General features: G+C 43.6%; 1 protein-coding gene across 1 annotated transcript in view; it reads left to right on the top strand.

Moving 5' to 3' along the window:
- Positions 1 to 8,534: 8,534 nt before the first annotated feature.
- LOC142139461 (multidrug resistance-associated protein 1-like) overlaps positions 8,535 to 24,171 on the top strand; it is a 62,402-nt gene continuing 46,765 nt past the window's right edge. The window contains exons 1-2 of the mRNA XM_075197095.1: positions 8,535 to 8,778; positions 21,380 to 21,441. Of these exons, the coding sequence (XP_075053196.1) occupies positions 8,719 to 8,778; positions 21,380 to 21,441 (122 nt within the window). The 5' untranslated portion in view covers positions 8,535 to 8,718. The remainder of the gene's footprint in view (positions 8,779 to 21,379; positions 21,442 to 24,171) is intronic.

Genomic DNA, 24,171 nt, shown 5'->3' on the forward strand with positions numbered 1-24,171 from the left:
TGGGAAATGTCACTCCCACTTGGGGGGGGGGGCGGTACCCTGTCTCGCCCAGGGCACTAAAATGTCTAGTTACGGCACTGATTATCATATATTACTGTGTCTGTGGAAATTATCTGCAGATCAATAGTTCACTGCAGATCTTACCTGTGCAGATTTTCCAGTACATTTGGATTGGGGTACGTACGTACGTACATACTGGTGTTTAGCCATGCATGTACTGCGCTGTGGCTACTGAGTGCCAACCGTTACTTAATCTGACAGTCTCACGCTCCCACCACCCTAGATAGAAGAATTTGGTGTCATAATTTTGGCAATCACACAGAAATGTACTTTTTAGAATGTCCAGGATCAATACACTTTAGATATGTGCAATGACTATTTTTTTTTTTTATTTAGTCTGTAACTCCAAGGAAATGCTTCAATCCAGTGACCATTATATATGTGGAACATTGAATGAGACACTTTTTTTTTTTTTTTTTTACATGAAATACATTTATCTGGATGTTATTAATGTCTACTGTCCATAAAATGCATTTTTACAATTGCTCCTGATTACAAACGTATGTATACACATCTGTCATCACTGTCACTTGGTACTTACACCAGACCTGTAGCTGGTGCAAGTGTTTCGACTGCAAATTACATACCTGAGAGATGCCCAGAGCTTAAATCGGGGCGCTGACTGCATTGGCTCGACACATGGCACGCCCTTACTGTCCCACCCTCGAAATCATAGGCTGTCAGAGATGTCCTTTGTGTTCCAAAAACACCATTAACTATTATCATTACCAGCCATATATTGCAGAGAAACCTTTTTCAAATCTCAGCCACCTGTTGCACAGATACCCCACATTTGCTAGTATTGGACCGATTAAGCTATCCCCCGGCAACTTACCAGTTTATATGTCATGTTCTCCACCTCCTGCCTCCACATCACTCTCTAGTTCATCTTGGATCATTCAGCACAATTAATTAACACCATTGGTCCTGCCTGAATGATCTCAAATATCACATAGAGGCGCTGGGCCAAAATCATTAAGGAGAGCAAAGCAAAGAGAGGAAGTAGCCATCACCTCCGCCGGGGGTAATCGTTTTCACGATTACCAATAATCCGACATCGACAATCCCTACAAAGAAAATCCGAATTTATGAAAAAACGATTGGAAAATAAACAGACTTACCTTGAACCCGACGCTGGAGATCTCCGATTGGATTACCATGCTGACAGCAAGTTATTCCGATTGGACAAGCGTTCGGCACTGCAGCTTGACGTCATTGCGACGTCTGTGAATAGAAATTTAAAGCGGCTTTAAATGTCTATTGACAGACGTCGCGATGACGTCAAGCCGCAGTACCGAACACTTCTCCAATTGGAAGAACTTGATGATCCAATCAGAGATCTCCAGCGTCTGCTTCAAGGTAAGTCTGTTTATTTTCCAATCGGAAATTCGGATTTTATTTGGAGGGCTTGTCGATGTCGAATTTTTCCTCATTGGTCAAGCGTACCCAACCCACCTCCGCTGTCACAAGAGTGTGAATGAAACACTTGAATCTGTGTGTGGGGGCCTGAATAATTATTAATTACAGAGTACCTTAGAAGGAAAGTTGCTCACAAACCAGTATATTATTTAAAGATAATAGTTTGATTTTACTGAGCACTGTATAGGCTGGGTAATATGTGAGAGCAGTTTTAGAGGTAATAACACATACAGGCATGCATCATTCACATATAATATAAGTGACACAACCATGGAGCATGCATGCTTCATATATGGAGATTGCCTGGTTGATTTACTCTGTGCTAATCTCTGTCCACTGGACCTACTTTACGAATGGCAGCGCAATGCCTTGTTTTACACCGCTGCGTCTACATAGGTCGTCCAGCGCTTATTAAGAATCGGACTCGCATTCCTGTGTTTACTCCTAAATTCTTCTTTACTAAGCTTGTTTACATCTACCTTTATTACATATGGCACTTTTATGTGTTTGAAAATTTACTTTGCCTACAAATGCACTTCTCTGCTGAAGCAGCACAGGTAAATGCAAAGTGCATCTCATTAAAAGTACAGGCTGAGGTCCAAAAATCAAGTCCTTTTGAGGAGTGAAAATGACTGCAAAGAAATGCCCTCTACGCCCATTTACATAACTTCAAACGAAATAAAATCTCCTTTTTTGTGCTAAACTAGACTCCATATTTTGCAAGGGACGTCTCCACTGCCCAACTTTTCCCATTGATAGGTGCAAATGTCTGCTCCTCTGCACATACAGCCATGGTAGCAGCTAAATCCCCTTCGCTTTAGGTACCCTGGCACGTCTATATGACGTCACAGGGTCATGTGATCGCAGCGGTCACATGGTACAAAGTGTTAGGCGGGCTGCTGGAAGGCTGTATTATCCGTGCAGGAGCGCCATCGTTTCTTTCGGATCTTGGCTGCTATCGTGTACAAAAAGGTAAGTAGAAGGGAAGCTAGTGTGTGGTGGATGCAGGGCTGGCACAGGGGGCATGTGTGGTGGAAGCAGGGCTGGCACAGGGGGCATGTGTGGTGGAAGCAGGGCTGGCACAGGGGGCATGTGTGGTGGAAGCAGGGCTGGCACAGGGGGCATGTGTGGGTGGTGGAAGCAGGGCTGGCACAGGGGGCATGTGTGGTGGAAGCAGGGCTGGAACAGGGGGCATGTGTGGTGGAAGCAGGGCTGGCACAGGGGGCATGTGTGGTGGAAGCAGGGCTGGCACAGGGGGCATGTGTGGGTGGTGGAAGCAGGGCTGGCACAGGGGGCATGTGTGGTGGAAGCAGGGCTGGAACAGGGGGCATGTGTGGTGGAAGCAGGGCTGGCACAGGGGGCATGTGTGGTGGATGCAGGGCTGACACAGGGGGCATGTGTGGAGGAAGCAGGGCTGGCACAGGGGGCATGTGTGGTGGAAGCAGGGCTGGCACAGGGGGCATGTGTGGTGGAAGCAGGGCTGGCACAGGGGGCATGTGTGGTGGAAGCAGGGCTGGCACAGGGGGCATGTGTGGTGGAAGCAGGGCTGGCACAGGGGGCATGTGTGGTGGAAGCAGGGCTGGCACAGGGGGCATGTGTGGTGGAAGCAGGGCTGGCATAGAAGGCATGTGTGGTGGAAGCAGGGCTGGCACAGGGGGCATGTGTGGTGGAAGCAGGGCTGGCACAGGGGGCATGTGTGGTGGAAGCAGGGCTGGCACAGGGGGCATGTGTGGTGAATGCAGGGCTGGCACAGGGGGCATGTGTGGTGGAAGCTGTTTGACATAGGGGTCACATGGTAGTGTGTGTGAGCTGCATATAATTTATACAAATACAGGAAAACAATACAAGGTTTCTGAGTATATACGCCTCTAATGGTGACTGAAACATTGTCCATAACTATTCGTTGTTCTGTATTTTTGCAGAATGCCGGTAATGGGAGAAAGTTATGCATCCCCTGTTCCTATGCCCCCTGTGGATAGCACCTATTTCTCTCAGGCATATTTATATTTTCAAGGCATGGTAAGCAATTATGGCTACTTTATGGTAGAAAAAGCTCTATCCTTTGAAAAACATGTTTTGTTCATTTTGTTTAAAAAAAAAAAGAAGAGTTTGTGACATTGTTGTCTTTGCTTTTGTGCTTTGTGTCCATCAAACAAACTGCACTGAGGTAATGCAATCGCATACTTTCAATAGGAATCCTTGTGTGCACTTAGGAAAAAGCTTTTGCAATACATTTTTGAGCATCATCATTATCATCACCATTTATTTATATAGCGCCACTGATTCCGCAGCGCTGTACAGAGATCTCATTCATATAATTAAGTTTGAAATGTCGAAAATAAAACATGATCTTGTTTATATATTATACACGTATACTATATACCTTACTTTAGCAGTTGTTTAAAAATATAAGATTACATATAAAAATTATGTTTTATGCTATTTGAGATTATTTTGCATATATATGAATGTCCCCTTGAAGTCAGTACAATTGTAAATATGAGAATTCTTACAATTTAATAGTCGGAGCTATTGTTTTCCCCCTTTTAGATGAACCAGTTTTTAGCCCTCCAGCATCCTGCATATAGTTGGATGGCTCCAGAGCAACAAGGTATCATGCCCCCCCATCTATTGAACAGTGAAGCTTCATTTGCCCCATACAATGAACCCAGAGCAAACTGTAGTGCAGGCCCAAGTACTTTGGGTTGGGATTCAAAGACTTCACAGGACTTCAGAGTGAACCGAGCCACGAGAATACCCTGTAAGCGAAGGAGAGCAGCAGAGACCAGCGACACGGACAGTGACAGCCCAGAAACGAGTATCCAAAAACATGAGTCTAGCAAAAAACACAAAGCTAAGAGAAGAAAGCATTGATCCAGAACACTGGCTGCAAAACACGTCTGTGTATTTCACTAAATGGACCACAGGAACATGGTGAAGTGGATACATGGACCCAACCTGGACCACTAAACATTGCTTTATGTAGTAAACCTCTTATGTACTGAAAATGTTATACAGCACTGCATCAAAGGCAGTGATGTGTTGTGCACTTTACCCAGATCCGGGCTGCAAATCGATGACTAGTTATTCTCAAATTGTGTGAATGTTACATGTCATACATGAACAATGCAGTAAGGTGTATGTATGTTTTACAGTTCCGCTGGTAATGATACGACATGGAAATATTAAGTTATTAAAATGAAATATATAAAGGTCTTTTTTTTTCTTTTTATCTTCTCATCTGCTTAAATTAAACATAACTGGTGGTACAGTATAAGACATCAAAGGATAACATTTGGCGTAACGAGTCAGTACTGAACGTCAGCGAAAAGCATATGATATTAATCCAACAATATAGTGTTTCTGTACATCTTGCCACAGTGTATCCTATGGTACAGAAATATTTTTTTAAATGGCACATACATGCAGTGCAGTATATCAAACCTAGGTCAACTTGTGAAGGAACAGAAGTAACTTGGTTGGGGGAATATTTCCAAATATTTTGTAAGTGATTAAGAATTTATTTTTTTAGATTATGGGACTCATTCAGAGTATTTGCCTATGTTTGTCATAGCATTTACCATGCAGCGATTCACATAAAACATTTTATCTTCATAGCATTAGTAGAAGTGCAATATTATATTATCATCAGAGACGTAACTAGGCAGGTGCGGGCGGTGCCGTCGCCCAGGGCGCAAGCCTAAGGGGGCGCAGCAGCCGCCCGCTATCTCACTCTCTCCACCCCCTCTCTCCCGCTCTCCCCCCCTCTCTCTCGCTCCCCCCCTCTCTCTCGCTCCCCCCCTCTCTCTCGCTCTCCCCCTCTCTCTCGCTCTCCCCCTCTCTCTCGCTCTCCCCCTCTCTCTTGCTCTCCCCCTCTCTCTTGCTCTCCCCCTCTCTCTCGCTCTCCCCCTCTCTCTCGCTCTCCCCCTCTCTCTCGCTCTCCCCCTCTCTCTCGCTCTCCCCCTCTCTCTCGCTCTCCCCCTCTCTCTCGCTCCCCACAAATTAAATAAGGGAAAGTAAACTAAAACTTCAGGTAGTGGCAGCAATAACTAATATCAGGGATGGATAAGACAAGTTTACATATTATCTGAGATTTCCTCAGTGAAGAGATGTAAATCTGTGATACTGACAGCAGATAATAGCTGGAGGTGAATGAGTCGGTGGTCGCCTATGAGACCCCTTGTACGTCACCTTACAGAGGAGCTTCTTCTCCTCCATGCTTTTGTGCTCATGTTTGAGGTCTACAGACATGTAACAGTATTCTTTCAGTAAAGTGCTAGCCCCACCCCCATATTAGGTTGGCCACACCTACTTGGGAAATGTCACTCCCACTTGGGGGGGGGGGGGGGGGCGGTACCCTGTCTCGCCCAGGGCACTAAAATGTCTAGTTACGGCACTGATTATCATATATTACTGTGTCTGTGGAAATTATCTGCAGATCAATAGTTCACTGCAGATCTTACCTGTGCAGATTTTCCAGTACATTTGGATTGGGGTACGTACGTACGTACGTACGTACATACTGGTGTTTAGCAATGCATGTACTGCGCTGTGGCTACTGAGTGCCAACCGTTACTTAATCTGACAGTCTCACGCTCCCACCACCCTAGATAGAAGAATTTGGTGTCATAATTTTGGCAATCACACAGAAATGTACTTTTTAGAATGTCCAGGATCAATACACTTTAGATATGTGCAATGACTATTTTTTTTTTTATTTAGTCTGTAACTCCAAGGAAAGGCTTCAATCCAGTGACCATTATATATGTGGAACATTGAATGAGACACTTTTTTTTTTTTTTTTTTACATGAAATACATTTATCTGGATGTTATTAATGTCTACTGTCCATAAAATGCATTTTTACAATTGCTCCTGATTACAAACGTATGTATACACATCTGTCATCACTGTCACTTGGTACTTACACCAGACCTGTAGCTGGTGCAAGTGTTTCGACTGCAAATTACATACCTGAGAGATGCCCAGAGCTTAAATCGGGGCGCTGACTGCATTGGCTCGACACATGGCACGCCCTTACTGTCCCACCCTCGAAATCATAGGCTGTCAGAGATGTCCTTTGTGTTCCAAACACACCATTAACTATTATCATTACCAGCCATATATTGCAGAGAAACCTTTTTCAAATCTCAGCCACCTGTTGCACAGATACCCCACATTTGCTAGTATTGGACCGATTAAGCTATCCCCCGGCAACTTACCAGTTTATATGTCATGTTCTCCACCTCCTGCCTCCACATCACTCTCTAGTTCATCTTGGATCATTCAGCACAATTAATTAACACCATTGGTCCTGCCTGAATGATCTCAAATATCACATAGAGGCGCTGGGCCAAAATCATTAAGGAGAGCAAAGCAAAGAGAGGAAGTAGCCATCACCTCCGCCGGGGGTAATCGTTTTCACGATTACCAATAATCCGACATCGACAATCCCTACAAAGAAAATCCGAATTTATGAAAAAACGATTGGAAAATAAACAGACTTACCTTGAACCCGACGCTGGAGATCTCCGATTGGATCACCATGCTGACAGCAAGTTATTCCGATTGGACAAGCGTTCGGCACTGCAGCTTGATGTCATTGCGACGTCTGTGAATAGAAATTTAAAGCGGCTTTAAATGTCTATTGACAGACGTCGCGATGACGTCAAGCCGCAGTACAGAACACTTCTCCAATCGGAAGAACTTGATGATCCAATCGGAGATCTCCAGCGTCTGCTTCAAGGTAAGTCTGTTTATTTTCCAATCGGAAATTCGGATTTTATTTGGAGGGCTTGTCGATGTCGAATTTTTCCTCATTGGTCAAGCGTACCCAACCCACCTCCGCTGTCACAAGAGTGTGAATGGATCACTTGAATCTGTGTGTGGGGGCCTGAATAATTATTAGTTACAGAGTACCTTAGAAGGAAAGTTGCTCACAAACCAGTATATTATTTAAAGATAATAGTTTGATTTTACTGAGCACTGTATAGGCTGGGTAATACGTGAGAGCAGTTTTAGAGGTAATAACACATACAGGCATGCATCATTCACATATAATATAAGTGACATACAACCATGGAGCATGTATGCTTCATATATGGAGATTGCCTGGTTGATTTACTCTGTGCTAATCTCTGTCCACTGGACCTACTTTACGAATGGCAGCGCAATGCCTTGTTTTACACCACTGCGTCTACATAGGTCGTCCAGCGCTTATTAGGGATCGGACTCGCATTCCAGTGTTTACTCCTAAATTCTTCTGTACTAAGCCTTGTTTACATCTACCTTTATTACATATGGCACTTTTATGTGTTTGAAGATTTACTTTGCCTACAAATGCACTTCTCTGCTGAAGCAGCACAGGTAATGCAAAGTGCATCTCATTAAAAGTACAGGCTAAAGTCCAAAAATCAAGTCCTTTTGAGGAGTGAAAATGACTGCAAAGAAATGCCCTCTACGCCCATTTACATAACTTCAAACGAAATAAAATCTCCTTTTTTGTGCTAAACTAGACTCCATATTTTGCAAGGGACGTCTCCACTGCCCAACTCTTCCCATTGATAGGTGCAAACGTCTGCTCCTCTGCACATACAGCCATCAACCTCCGCTAACCATTGCATTTTGGCAAAAATCTGTGCACACAGCAGCACCAAAGATGATCTGCACCCCAGTGTTTGCAGATAGAGGGGCAGCTCCTCCTTGCATCCTTCCTAACCACACTTTATAATATATGTGTTGTGTTGCCTGCTAGCTATGGATGAATAAAGGGTCGGTGGGAACTCTCCTCCCCAAAAGCAGAACTGCAGCCTGGCTTGTCATTGTGTGAAATGTGACACCTCTGCCTGCAATTGGCTGCTTGTGACTAAGCAGCCAACCCTACTGTCCATTGGCTGAATAACAGAGTCATAGACTCATGGCTGTGTCATTATTGTTGTGTGTAGTTGGCTGTCTGTCATCAGCTAAGCCTCTGATTGGTTGTCATTATGTTATTGTAAGGTGTCTCCGGAATATGAATGAATGAATCCGGAAGAAGTGCGCAGTACCACACGGGGGCGCTGTGCTCGGCAACAGAACCAGAGCATAAGACAGATATATGGCTCAGTAATCATGTGCTGCATGTGATGGGTTCTGCACTGTAGACAGAGGTTATTTCTACCTGGACACCAGATAACCCATCTGATATACTGCAAATGCTTGTGGCCCTGTCCTGTGCTCGGTGCCTCTGCTGCATTACACAATGCTGAAATCATTTACCAGGAGAAATGTTGCATATGAGCGGATCTCAGGCAGTGAGAAGGTAATGTGATATATAAGTGCTACTTACAGCTTAATGATATGTGTTGTGACAGTACCAGTGATCATTGGAGCAGTCATGTCTAGGAGCAATAAAACATAGGTAAAGTAGTCCAATGTGATTAATATTTGAAGAACACTCTGATAAAGTGACTTTTTACCAATATTTAGTGAAATACAGCTCAGTGATAGCGAGGTGAAGAGTGTAACTGATGGTGATACTATAATATCGCTTGATCTGTGATGTTGTCACACTTAGGGGCCCGTTTATTAATTAACGCGTCCCATAGGAGGCTGTCCCAGCGGTGACTTAACTGAGAGCCGTAACTGGGGGTGTGTGGTAGGGGCGACCTCCCAGGGCGCAACGAGGAAGGGGGGTTCAATTTTGGAATGTTTTAGGTTCATTTGGTTAAAATTGAGGACTAGGGGGGCGGCATTTGTCTTTCTCGCCCCAGGCACTAGAATTCTAAGTTACGGCTCTGTCTTAACTTACCTTAAAACTCCCATTGTTTTATCTCTCTTCTCTGGTCACTATCGCAAAGTGACTTTATGAATTATGCTGACAGTGACCGGAGGGTAAAGCAGGTAAGCTGTGGTGAGGAATGAGAGGATCCCTCTACCGCAATGCTCTCCTTATAGGATTCAATCGTTAATGCCATCTTCAGATGGAGGTAGTATGCTTTTCGGAACTTTATAAAATTGCCCAGACGGTTAAAGCGGTAATTTGCCTAATGCAGAATTTATCTCTGGTATCTCCTGCATTATACTGTTCTTACATTAACATTTTACTTAAAATGCAGAAAAGGCAGTTTATGCATAGATTAGGGCTTGATAAATAAGCACCTTATTCCTGCTATTGCTACTTAGTCATTAACATTAGTGAAGCTCTGAAAAATAAAGGCAACAAGAAACCCAGATTTTGGTGCGTTAGCCCAAGTTCTTACTCTTTGGGATATATTTACTAAACTGCTGGTTTGAAAAAGTGGAGATGTTGTCTATAGCAACCAATCAGATTCTAGCTGTCATTTATTTAGTGCATTCTACAAAATGACAGCTAGAATCTGATTGGTTGCTATAGGCAACATCTCCACTTTTTCAAACAGTTTAGTAAATATAGCCCATTGTCTTTTCCCAAATGTATAGTGCCCACGGGCCCCATAACAAAATTGTAATGGGTCTCTATACTTACCATCATAAAGTGATACCCACCACAATGTCTGCCCCATACTCTGTTAGTGCCAACTAGGACATTACCTGGCACACCAGTCTGAATATAGTAAGTGTTACCCTCATTAGTTTCCAAATAATACAATTGCCTCAATAAATGCACTATGAAGCCACATTTAATATGTACTGTCAGGCACATTATTTGTCCTCCACGACAGGGCCCTCTACGCTGATGGGCTCTATAGCAGTTGACCTCTGTGGCTGTAATTAGACCTTGATTGCACCTCTTATTCTATATACCAGGATATGTGACAATAATATAATTACTAACCTTTGTCTATATACCGCCTTATTACTACGCAGCACTTTACACAGAATATTTATTCATTTACATAGGTCCACGCCCCGGTGGAGCTTACAATCTATATTCCCTACCACACAAACACGCACTCGGGTTAATTTTGTCAAAAGCCAATTATCCTACCAGTATGTTTTTTGGAGTGTGTGAGCAGCTGGAGGAAACCCATATAAACACACAGGGAGAAACACACAAACTCCACACAGATAGTGCCTTGGCTGGAATCGAAACCATGACCCCTCTTTGAGGCAGCAATGCTAACCACTGTGCTGCTGCGCAACCCGTAATGACAATAATTACTCTAATCATAATTACTGTTTATAACTTTTGTTATTGAGACCGTGAAAATGTTCTTCATGCATCACTCTCATGACCACTTACACTTCTTTTCCACAAATTACTTTGCATGATATAACATCCCCCACCTCTCAGACTGGTATGGTCCTGTCACTTTATATTGTAGGATTATGTCACTAGTAACTTACACTACGGGCAGTCTGCAGCATATTCCATTGCGTAGTCCACATAACTTTGTTCCTTGCCCCATTGTCTGTATTTATGCTCTTTAGCTATTTACTGCTACTGACACATTAACAGCAGTGTCCTTTGAACCTAAATAGTATTTTATTGTAAAACCAGAGATAAACAACAGTACATAGAATACCTCTCAGAGACCGTGTATGACAAGTATCCTACATGGAGACTAATTCTAATTTTACTCTAATATTATCTGGAAGCGATCAATCGTATAGTTGTTTACTAGTTTTTCGCTGTCTTAGTTGGTATTTAATACAATGAACTAAATAACTAGCTATTTTGCTGCACTGTTGTACTAATACTAATTGAATACACTTTGTAGTCCTGATTGCATTCGAATGTAAGTCCTTTTGCGTCCCGTATCTTGTGTGAAATAGTTCTCTGCGTGCTCAGAAACAAAGCTTGTGCCAATGAACACAAATGAATGCAATTCATGTCTGAACGCAAATGGCAAATACGCCTGCCTATGGCTTGAGGGGCGTAACAGGGGTGAAAAGGAGGGGGGGACACACACGAATGTAAGCAATGCACAGTAAGGGCGTGCCGAGGGCGCACCAATGCAGATGCAGCCGATTCAAGTCCTGTATTTCTCTTAAATATGCACCAGCTATGGGTTAGGTGTAACTGGCAACTGATAGTGATGACTGTCATGGGATAGTCTCTGTATTAAAAACAACACATATGTGGGCCTCTACCTAGCACAGAACATGTGTATGCAAAGAGGATATTATATAAAAATGTATTGTATGTACAATATCCAATAAGATCATCCTTATTTATGTAATTACTGTTAAAAAAGGAAATATTATTGTTAATTTATGTAAAGAAATATTTTTTTTGCCAAGCGTTCTGATAGGACTATATTGCACACATATGCGTATACTCAGGACTGTCTTTCCCATTGGGCACACTGGGCAACTGCCTGTGTGCCCCTCAGGCAAGGGGGCCCCATAGGCAGGCCTCTGAAGTAATAAAGAAAAGAGAAAAAAAAACCCGTACCTTTTTGGAGTCACGCGGTGGCGAACCGGCTCCCTGCCTGATCCCCTCCTCGCACTGACTGTCGGGCGTGACGTCATCACGTCAGACATTTTCAGCGAGAAGAGCAGCATGAAGGAGCCACAACACGACAGACAAGCAAGCGAGGAAGAAAGAAAACAGAAAAGAAAAGTACAGGAGAAGAAGGCGGTAGAAAGGTAAGTGAGGTGGGACAAATAGAATAATAATGGAGAGCACAGGCACAGTATCTAATACAGGGTACGGGGGGGGGGGGCCTGAGGCGCATGATAAAGGGGGCAAATAGAAGAATAATGGAGAGCACAGGCACAGTATCTAATACAGGGTACGGGGGGGGGGGGCTGAGGTGCATGATAAAGGGGGCAAATAGAAGAATAATGGAGAGCACAGGCACAGTATCTAATACAGGGTACGGGGGGGGGGGGGGGCCTGAGGCGCATGATAAAGGGGGCAAATAGAAGAATAATGGAGAGCACAGGCACAGTATCTAATACATGGTATGGGGGGGGACGACCAGAGGCGCATGATAAAGGGGGCAAATAGAAGAATAATGGAGAGCACAGGCACAGTATCTAATACATGGTATGGGGGGGGGGGACCAGAGGCGCATGATAAAGGGGGCAAATAGAAGAATAATGGAGAGCACAGGCACAGTATCTAATACATGGTATGGGGGGGGGGGGACCAGAGGCGCATGATAAAGGGGGCAAATAGAAGAATAATGGAGAGCACAGGCACAGTATCTAATACAGGGTACGGGGGGGGGGGGACCAGAGGCGCATGATAAAGGGGGCAAATAGAAGAATAATGGAGGGCACAGGCACAGTATCTAATACAGGGGTGGGGGAGACCAGAGGCGCATGATGAAAGGGGCAAATAGAAGAATAATGTCGGACATAGGCATAGTATCTGATAAAAGGGCAGAGGTGGGGGGGGGGGACCAGAGGCGCATGATAAAGGGGGCAAATAACATAATAATGGAGGGCACAGTATGTGAAATAGGGGCAAACCAGAAGCAGTTTGAAGGGGGACAAACAGGAGCATAATGGAGGGCACCGTGTGTTGAACACTTTAATAATAAATTATTCTTAGTTTATAATAATTTTGCTTGTGTTGAACACTTGATTAATAACAAATAATTCATAGTTTATAATTATTTTGTTTCTAAAAAAAAAATATGTGGATTAATCTCTGTAGTACAGCATGTTTTTTTTTATCTTGAAACCTTGACTTTTTTTTGCAGGTAACAATAAATATAAACTTAATTTTATCGATAATTTACATTTGTATTCATGTGAGTCGTTGTGTATGTAGGGGCCCTAGTGCACTGCTTTGACCGGGGTCCCATAATGTTGTTAAGATGGCCCTGCATATACTGCAGTCTGTTCTGTCTGTCTACATACAGCAAGTAACGTTTAGAGCATTCCTATAGCCAGATTCAAGTTCCGTGCTCATTATTTAAACGCAGGTTGCATCCGAAGATTAATCAGATCCTTTGTGTGCTGAGATCTTGCTGGTAAACTAATTATTATTATTATTATTATTATTTTTATTTTTATTTATAAGGCGCCACTAGGTATCTGTAGCGCCATACAGGGACAGACAGAAACACGATACAGGGTGAGACAGCACGGTACAGTTAACAAAAAGCACAGTAACTCCGAAGCTCAATGTACAGCTAGATGAGAGGTGAGAGCCCCCAGCGGGGTAGAGAGAGGGGTAGAAGGGCAGGAGGACCTCGTGGAAGAGACAAGGAGCTGAAGAGCAGAGTTAAGGTGGTGGAGAACAGAAGGAGAGGAGGCCCTGCTCGAAGGAGCGTACAATCTAAGGGGAGGGTAGGACGGACAGAGACGCAATGGTAGGAGGAGGGAATGGGCAGAACAGAGGCAGAGACCGAGAGGGGGGGAGAGGAGAATGAAAAGGAGGGAGGTAAGAGGGGGACAGGAGTGGGTGGGGGGTAGGGGGAGACTGGCAGGAGGTCAATTAGGTGGGGGACTGGAGGGCTTTAAGGAAGAGGTGGGTTTTTAAGGCCCGTTTGAAGCTGGACAGGTTGGGGGAAGTTCTGATGGAGCGGGGGAGCTGGTTCCAGTGGAGGGGGGCAGCGCGGGAGAAGTCTTGGATGCGAGCATTAGAGGAGGTAACCAGGGGGGAAGAGAGGTGGTGGTCGTTAACCGAGCGCAAAGGGCGGGATGGAGCGTGAATGGAGATTAGGTTGGAGATGTAGGGAGCAGTGGAGTTGGAGAGGGCTTTGAAAGTAAGAGTGAGGAGCTTGAACACGATTCTGTAGGAGATGGGGAGCCAGTGGAGGGATTGGTAGAGGGGGAGACAGAAGAGGAGCGGCGAGAAAGGAAAATGAACCGAGCGGCAGCATTGAGTACGGAGTGAAAGGGAGCGAGATGAGAGCGGGGAAGGCCAGTAAGGAGGAGGTTACAGTAGTCCAAGCGGGAGATAATAAGAGAGTGGACAAGAGCTTTAGTGGCATCTTGGGAGAGGAAGGGCCGAATGCGTGCGATGCTGCGCAGCTGGAAGCGGCAGGATTTAGCGAGAGAGAGAATATGAGGGGCAAAGGAGAGAGAGGAGTTAAGGGTGACGCAGAGGCAGCAAAGTTGAGGAACAGGGGAAATAGAGGAGTTGAGAACGGTGATAGAAAGGTCGGAAGGGCAGGGGGAATGAGCGGGGGGAAAGACAATAAGTTCGGTTTTATCGAGATTAAGTTTGAGGAATCTAGAGGACATCCAGGAGGAGATGGCGGAGAGGCAGGCAGACACCCTGAAGAGGAGGGAGGGAGAGAGATCGGGAGAGGAAAGGTAGAGTTGGGTGTCATCCGCATAAAGGTGGTACTTGAGACCAAAGGAGCAGATGTGTTCACCCAGGGAAGAGGTGTAAAGAGAGAACAGTAGGGGTCCGAGAACAGAGCCTTGGGGGACCCCTACTGGAAGGGAGGAGGGGGGAGATAGATCCAGAGGTGGAGACGGAGAAGGTACGGTCAGCAAGGTAAGAGGTGAACCAGGACAGGGCGGAGCCGGAGAGGCCAAAGGATTGAAGGGTGTGGAGCAAGAGTGGGTGGTCAACGGTGTCGAAGGCCGCTGAGAGATCCAAGAGAATGAGAAGGGAGAAGTGGCCCCTAGCTTTAGCAGAGAGGAGATCGTTGGCGACTATGGCCAGGGCTGTTTCGGTGGAGTGGAGGGGGCGGAAGCCAGATTGGAGAGGATCGAGGAGGGAGTGATCAGAGAGGTAGGTGGAGAGGCGGCTGCAGACGAGCCTCTCAAATATATACTAATGTTCTCTGTATCTATTTTCTTTTGACGTTTAAATAACACACACATATTATTTTGTATAGTGTAAGGTAGCATTACTATTTGCCTTCTAATGGTAAATGTGTATTTGTTGAATATTCATTGATTTTTAGGTTTAGTGGACCTTTAAAACAAAAGTAACAGAGGAACATATTACACAAATTGGCAAATTCACAAGTTTATATACTCTCTGTACATCGCAGCCCAAGTTGTAGAATACTCGCAGCTGTAGGGGCAGAGATAGTTACACCAGGGTGTGACAATGTAATATAGAATTCTGGAGCCATTCAGTGTAAGGAACCAGAGAAGGTCCATAAACATCAATAACAATTACTCCCAAAAGTTAGGTGCTGATTGGCAGTCTGGGTCCCGGGGTTTGTCCAGCCCTGGCATATGCCAAGGTATATAGGAGGGAGAAGGAATATTAACTCCAAATAGCATCTCTGTTTTCAGCAATGCAGTTCGGGAAGTGTGGTCCAGTCCTGTGACCAACTTGTGACTTCATTATAATAATGACTCATTACAGTATAGGGAACATAGAGTAATACATGATAAAATATGAATACAGATTAACTAAAGAAAACTGAATTTTATATTTGTTTGCATTAAATAAAATGTGGATGTTTAATAATACTTGAATATTTATATGTACAACGGTTTCTAAATTAACCTAAAAAATAGATTGATTTTGTGACTGTTGAATGTTTAAGGTATCTGCTTTCTGGTTGTCATGTATGTAATGTTCTCTTATTTATGTCTCATTAACATTTCTTACCTCAAGGGACACAGTACCCAAGTCTCTAGGGACACATTCTAGTACCATATGAATAACCACTGATCTTTACTTCCGTAACATCTAGAAAGCACACACTTTAGTTTATTGTTTCTCTGTATATAATGTGGAAACTGCTGCTGTAATCCAACCAATCTGATTGTAGCCTAGTAGGTTACAAAATGGATAAAAATCATCTGATTGGTTGCTATTAGGTACATCACCTTTTTTGCATAGTACCTGTGTGCCAGTATTAAATAATACATTAGAACAATATAGATCTGCAAACAAATCCTCCTTGACGGGCACTTTGGGAGCAGGGGCCATAGGATAAATGCCCCCAGACCTGCCAAAAAATAATTGGAGGTGTCATCAATACATATCTAAGCTAGCTGGACATTTCAGATATCTAGTTAGGATCTTATAACTAATAAATATTCTAAAGACATTTAGGGGCAGAGTCAATTCCCCGCGTAGTTCTAAAGAACAATGCGGGCCGCGCACTATTACCGTTACTACGGTAATAGCTGTGCATTATTACCGTTACTACTGTAATAGCTGTGCATTATTACCGTTACTACTGTAATAGCTGTGCATTATTACCGTTACTACGGTAATAGCTGCGCACTATTACCGTAGCTGCACATTATTACCGTTGCTAGCATAATTTTAACGCAGATTTTTGCTCACGGCTCACAGAGCTGCAAACAAAAATCAGTGTTGAAATTACTGTAGTAACGGTAATAATGTGCAGCTATTAAAGTAGTAACGGCGGGGAATTAAATCTGTCTTTTAGAAAACACTTCCAGAGCCATCCAGAGTTTGGATGGACAGCATATTTTGAGCGGTGTTGATAAAGTGTCTGTTCTGATGAGTTTGCTACTTGCCTAATCTGGCTTCAGCCACTAATTACTAGTTTTTCACCAGTGTTCTATCAGGCTAGGTTTAAAGGCCATAGAATACCCCCACTATAATTAAATACCACTGACAGATGATGACAAGTATGCGGTGAGAACGTGTCCAACCAGTCTTGCAGCAGAATTTGAATTAGGTTTAAGGGCAGCTGTTGTCTGCACACAATGGAAGCAGCAACATTTTGGTACTGGACCAATATGCAGCCTATCAATTCACTAGGAAATAGTCACATGACTCAGGCACAGAGAAAAAAAAAACTTTCTTCCCCGTCCCCCCTCCCCAGCGTGACAACACTGCGTCATGCCATATGTGTGACCTTGTGATATTGTTTTGTTTGTACTGCACAAATGGGTGAATGCATCACTGCCAACTGAATTGTTCCTAGTATTCAGTATTTTTTTAATTTACTGGATGCGATTCTCACTATCCACTCTTATTCTCAGGGCTATTGCTAATATATGATGTTATAACCAATATTAAAAAACATACCATGATGGAGATTGTAGTCCACAAATATTTATTTAAATGGAAATTATTTTAAAATGTTGGCAACAAGGGGTAAAAATAACATGGACTGAAGGTCACCCCCCAAAACCTGTGAAATGGCTCAAACCTCCACATGCTACCACCCATCCCTCCCTTCTGTCCAATATAAGGATTTGTGCCCACAAATACGATGCACCCATGTGTGTGCTAGCATGACATGTTGTAAGAAAAAAAAAAAAAGGAAATTGTCTCTGGACCACACAAAGGTGTCAGTCACAGGTATAATATTGGCCATTATCAGAAAAAGCAAATCATTGCTGTTTCTCTATGATAACATCGCACATACAGACCAAGCTCCTCCCCTTATAGTGACTCTGAGGCGCTCTGCTACACAATTTTTTCAGGAGTGGAACTTTGGGATCAATGTGGGGAATGACAGAAGTTTTTTTAAAATGTGATCCACTCTGTATTGGGGTAAATACAGGGCCGGACTGGGACTAAAAATCAGCCCTGGCATTTAAGGTACACAGGCCCACCTCAGTTCCAGCAGAAATGAAAATATGTGCCGCCGCGTAGCGGTGGCGCTGAACACGGCGTGACCTCATTGTGTTGTGGGTGTGGCCAACATGGGGCATTGATACATACATTATAATAATACATTACATTTAGCATTTTAGACAAATACACAGGCCCTACTGTTAGAAGCACACAGCGTTGCCTTCACAAGCAGTACGTTGTGAAGCGGGACATACCTCCCAACTGTCCTTGCAGTCGGACCAAATCCTGACTAAGGGAGACAGTCATCCAAATTCAGGACTTCCCTACCAGATTCAGGACAGTTGGCAGACTGTCCTGCTCTCTCCTACCTGTCTTGGTCACTTTCACCACTTGTAGCAGATGGTTTCTTTAGCTCAGTTCATTCTTGTCTCGAACCTGGAATATTGGATGCCCTATTTTGAAAAAAAAAAATGGGTACATGAGATTTAGAAAACTCCAACCAGCCCCAATGTTAAAACAATAGCACTCACGTTTTATAATTAGGCCTCCCTCCAGTCCCCACAATAATAATATTCACATTAATTAAGTATACCAATTTCCCTCCAACCAGCCCCAACATAAAATTAACAGTATACCCATTTACTCAAGACATATTTCCCTCCCTCCAAACAGTCCCAGCAATAAATTAAATAGCATTAAAATGTAATAAATATAGCCATTTTCCACAACCAATCCCGACAATAATTTATATTCACATTCAATAAATAGCCCTTCTCCCCAAAATCAGCCCCATATTCAATTGATAGCCCTAAACCACCCCAGCATTAAATTAAAGGTTCTTTCACCTCACCTTAAATAATTAGCCCCCACCTACACTCCACCATTAAATAGCCTACCTCCCACACTATATTAAGATCCTCCCTTCTCTCACATATTCTATTAAAATACTGCGCGCACACACATGCTATATTTAAAATACTGCGCTCGCGCACACTATATGAACATGGCCAAACACGCACGTACACTATAGCAACATGGGGCCACACATGCACAAAATTAGCCCCACAGCCACACTGTTAGCCCCACTGGTTGTTAGCCCCACTGTCTGGTTGTTAGCCCCACTGTTTATTTGTTAGCCCCACTGTTTGTTTGTTAGCCCCACTGTTTGTTTGTTAGCCCCACTGTTTGTTTGTTAGCCCCACTGTTTTTCCTCCACTGCTTGTTTGTTAGCCCCACTGTTTGTTTGTTTGTTAGCCCCACTGTTTGTTTGTTAGCCCCACTGTTTGTTTGTTTGTTTGTTAGCCCCACTGTTTGTTTGTTTGTTAGCCCCACTGTTTGTTTGTTTGTTAGCCCCACTGTTTGTTTGTTTGTTAGCCCCACTGTTTTTCCTCCACTGCTTGTTTGTTAGCCCCACTGTTTGTTTGCCCCACTGTTTGTTTGCCCCACTGTTTGTTTGTTTGTTAGCCCCACTGTTTGTTAGCCCCACTGTTTGTTTGTTTGTTAGCCCCACTGTTTGTTTGTTTGTTAGCCCCACTGTTTGTTTGTTTGTTAGCCCCACTGTTTGTTTGTTTGTTAGCCCCACTGTTTGTTTGTTTGTTAGCCTCACTGTTTGTTTGTTTGTTAGCCCCACTGTTTGTTTGTTTGCTAGCCCCACTGTTTGTTTGTTTGTTAGCCCCACTGTTTGTTTGTTAGCCCCACTGTTTTTCCTCCACTGCTTGTTTGTTAGCCCCACTGTTTGTTTGTTTGTTAGCCCCACTGTTTGTTTGTTAGCCCCACTGTTTGTTTGTTTGTTTGTTAGCCCCACTGTTTGTTTGTTTGTTAGCCCCACTGTTTGTTTGTTTGTTAGCCCCACTGTTTGTTTGTTTGTTAGCCCCACTGTTTTTCCTCCACTGCTTGTTTGTTAGCCCCACTGTTTGTTTGCCCCACTGTTTGTTTGCCCCACTGTTTGTTTGTTTGTTAGCCCCACTGTTTGTTAGCCCCACTGTTTGTTTGTTTGTTAGCCCCACTGTTTGTTTGTTTGTTAGCCCCACTGTTTGTTTGTTTGTTAGCCCCACTGTTTGTTTGTTTGTTAGCCCCACTGTTTGTTTGTTTGTTAGCCTCACTGTTTGTTTGTTTGTTAGCCCCACTGTTTGTTTGTTTGCTAGCCCCACTGTTTGTTTGTTTGTTAGCCCCACTGTTTGTTTGTTAGCCCCACTGTTTTTCCTCCACTGCTTGTTTGTTAGCCCCACTGTTTGTTTGTTAGCCCCAATGTTTGTTTGTTTGTTAGCCCCACTGTTTGTTTGTTTGTTAGCCCCAATGTTTGTTTGTTTGTTAGCCCCAATGTTTGTTTGTTTGTTAGCCCCACTGTTTGTTTGTTTGTTAGCCCCACTGTTTTTCCTCCACTGTTTGTTTGTTTGCCCCAGTTTGCCAGCCCCACTGTTTGCCACACTATTACTTACTTACACACACAGACACTTACCTTTTTACATCCAGCAGCAGCAGCACCCTGCGCGCTGGTCAGCCAACGGAGAATCAATGACTGCCGACTATGCAGTAATCACATGGGACGGCGCCTGTGGCGTGGTGCCGTCCCATGTGATTACTCACATAGTCGCCAGTCACTAACTCTCCGTCCGCCGAGCAGCGCGCAGGGTGCTGCTGCTCGGCGGACATGCGGACCGGCCCTTCTGGCCATCGGCCCTTCTGGCATTTGCCAGAAGTGCCAGATGGCCAGTCCGGCCCTGGGTAAATATATGGTATTGTTCTAATTATTGAAAGAATTGTGGGGGGAGGAAATTTTCCCCAATTTTCCATATTTAGGACCTCATTTAGAGTCGGACGCAAAGTCCGTTTTAGGCGCATCCAACAAAAAAACACTATCACGCATATGCAGAAAGCACCATATCCGCCTGCATCTTGGACGCAATTAACATTTGCAACAGCTTGCGACTCACTACGAGAGAATGGGCGGAATGCAGAATTGTGAAGGCGTGACCATGTAAATACATCCTAGTCGCAGTGAGGCGCAGACGCAACACACGTCAAAACAGGGCTAAAGCTGTGCGGCAGGAATTAGGTGGTGCAAGCTTTAGTTCTATAGGGTATTAAGAGTGGGATGCAACTGGGGTTTGCTTGCCACTCGTAACACCCTACCAAGCTGCGGCACACTCCCACTCCTACATGTCTTAAACGGACTTTGCGTTCAACTCTAAATGAGATCCTACATGTCCACAATTTAAAAAAAATAATTCAATATGCCTGCAAAATAAATTCCTGTCTGTCATGGAAAATTTCAAATTAAATTGCGTTGGTTATGAACTATAAAAAAGATATTATGGTGAAACTGGCACAACCCTAGTAGATATTAAATGAATGGGCAGAAACTGGTCTGGTTCTGAAGATGTTAATAAAACAGTATAAACTTCAATCATCACCTATACTTAATTGAATACAATATATGAATATGTGTTTCTTGATTATAGGTTTTCCTCTAAAATTAAACAACGCCTCAAACATATAAACTATATGTGTTTTGTTATGTGTGTACAATATGTTATTTTAATTTTACGTTCTATGTTTACAGAATGACTATCCGGAGAACAGAGCGTCCTATCTCAGCAGGGTGACGTACTCCTGGTATAGCAGGTGCAGTATATGTATTATTAACTACATAATGATAGTATAAAGCATTTTGCATAAGGGGCACATTACTTAGTGAGGCTTCTCGTCCAGTTATTTGCATAGCAAGACACATTATTCAGGGTTATTGGGGGAGGGGAGGTCACATTATGTCTATATTTGGGAAAACATTGTTTTGCACAAAATTTATACTCCATTCAGTTTCTAAAGTCCTGCCTCCGCGCTGCAATGCACTATATCACATACCAATGTAAAGTTACTACTGGACATCAGGATAGATCATACTTGCCAACATTGGCATCAAGCTGTCAGGGAGGCGGCTCCGTCATGAGGGCGTGACCATGAGATTTGCGTCATTAGGCCCCGCCTCATGTCAAACGCTGTCAATTTTGGCCTATCACGGCAGGGGGCGGGGCCAGTATGATGTTCTGCTCCATGTCTGGTGCCAGATACACAAAGTTGAGCGATTCGTACTGCCAAGTGTAACAAATTGAGCCATATTTGGTGCTGAGCCGTATTTCAGGTGCTGTGTCTCATATGCAGAGCCCTATTTAGTCCCAAATTTAATATGCAAACCATTATCAGGTGTCAAGTCTAAGGGGTAAATTTATCAAGCTGCGGGTTTGAAAAGTGGAGATGTTGCCTATAGCAACCAATCAGATTCTAGCTGTCATTTTGTAGAATGTATTAACATAAATGATAGCTAGAATCTGATTGGTTGCTATGGGCAACTTCTCTGCTTTTCAAACCTGCAGCTTAATAAATTTACCACTAAGAGGAGAATGTTTGGCAACAGAAGCTGCCAATATAATTGTTTGTTTTGGACCTGCTACATTACTGTATATTGCTAATGTTTAATTGTTGTAATAAATGGTAAAAATTGTGATTCTCTCTATAGCTCTTCATTAGTTATCACTGTTCTGTAAACAGATACATTGTTCTCTCATCACTAATTAGCTGAGTAGTAATTATGAAAGTATGAGTCAGCAATATAGTTGATAGAAGAAAGTGAGAGCTACTTCCAAGTGAGACCAAATTATCACACGGGAGCAGTAAGTGTGAGAGGAAAAACCAAAATTTCACTTCATTTTCTAGCACAAATTGCATAACTCTTATCTTATATTTAAAAGTGTGAACCACAAAAACAATTTTCCATATTGCTTTATAGATATTAGCATAATTAAATACATTTAGTGGAACTCTAATCTTATATATTTTAGAACATTACCTAGTTTATGTGATGGTGCTAGTAAGCCTGCTTACAGTGCTCACCAGTCACTATAGTGGAGAGGCGTCCATCTTGTGGGATGAACTATTGATTCACTAGAAATCAGAAATATATGCCAGGTCTCATGAAAATTAGTCAGGCAGTGCCTTAGTGATGTCAATGGTTCCTCGTGAAAATATAGGATACATACTGGTCCAGACCACAAAATGGCTGCCTTCATTGTACATACCTCCCAACATCTGTCCCCGGCAGCGGGACCGCGTCACAAAGGGGGCAGGACCACTTCCCCGGAGTGCTGCCTAGCGTACGGCTGCCCACTACATACCTCCCTTCCCTCAACATTCACACCCGTGGGACAAACATGTGCCCAGGCGGGACAGAGCCCTAAATTTGAGACTGTCCCACTGAAATCGGGGCAGCTGGGAGGTTTGGTTATATGTAGGTGATAGATAGACTTGAAGGGGTTGGGTACGCTTGATTGAGGGGGAAAAATCCGACATCAACAAGCCCTCCAACTAAAATCCGAATTTGTGGAAAACCGATGTGAAAATAAACAGACTTACCTTGAAGCCGACGCTGGAGATCTCTGATTGGATCACCCAGTGGAGAAATGTTCGTCACTGCAGCTGGATGTCATCGCGACGTCTGTCAATAGAAATTTTAAGCGACAATGTCGGGTTAAGTGTTTAAACACTTAACCTTAGAGGTCCCCACATTGCTGCTTTAAATTTCTATTGCCATACGTCGCAATGACGTCAAGCTGCAGTGACGAACATTTCTCCACTGGGTGATCCAATCAGAGATCTCCAGCGTCGGCTTGAATGTAAGTCTATTTATTTTCACATTGGTTTGGCAGAAATTCGGATTTTAGTTGGAGGGCTTGTCGATGTCAGATTGGTGGTAATTGTGAAAACGATTACGACCGACTTTAAGGAGGTATGATAATCCTTTCAAATACAATACTTGTGGCAGGGGAGATTTATGACATCATTGCAGCAGTTAGCAATGGGTGTTGTTGAAATGGCCAAACACACTAATTAGAAGAGGCGTCCACATACTTTTGGCCATGAAGTGAACTTGCCAAGATCTGCTCACAAACGGTAGCAACGTCCAGTTCTGGATAGAACCAATAATATGACAGAGGCAGACAAGTAGCAGACACAACTCCCCCAGTTTCCCCATAGTCCCAATTGTAAAGCGCTATGGAATTTGCTGGCGGTACATAAATAAATGTTAATGATGATGATGATAGTCGATGTTTGGCATAGCGCATGGTGATCTGAGGCTTGTGCGCAGCTGCTCGGCCATGGAAGCCCAATCCATGGAGCTCCCGTTGAACAGTTCTTGTGCCGACGTTGCTTCTCAGAGGCTCTTTGAAATTAATAGTCTTAGATTTCGGTATAAAGTGAAAGTCATCATTCAGTGTTTTTTCCAAATTTTCAAGGCTTTATCAATGGGCCACTTAGTTTTTTCCCCGCAGCGTAAAATAAAAAAAAATCTCCCGCAGG

This window comes from Mixophyes fleayi, chromosome 2, assembly GCF_038048845.1.
Source record: "Mixophyes fleayi isolate aMixFle1 chromosome 2, aMixFle1.hap1, whole genome shotgun sequence".
Classification (NCBI taxonomy): domain Eukaryota; kingdom Metazoa; phylum Chordata; class Amphibia; order Anura; family Limnodynastidae; genus Mixophyes; species Mixophyes fleayi.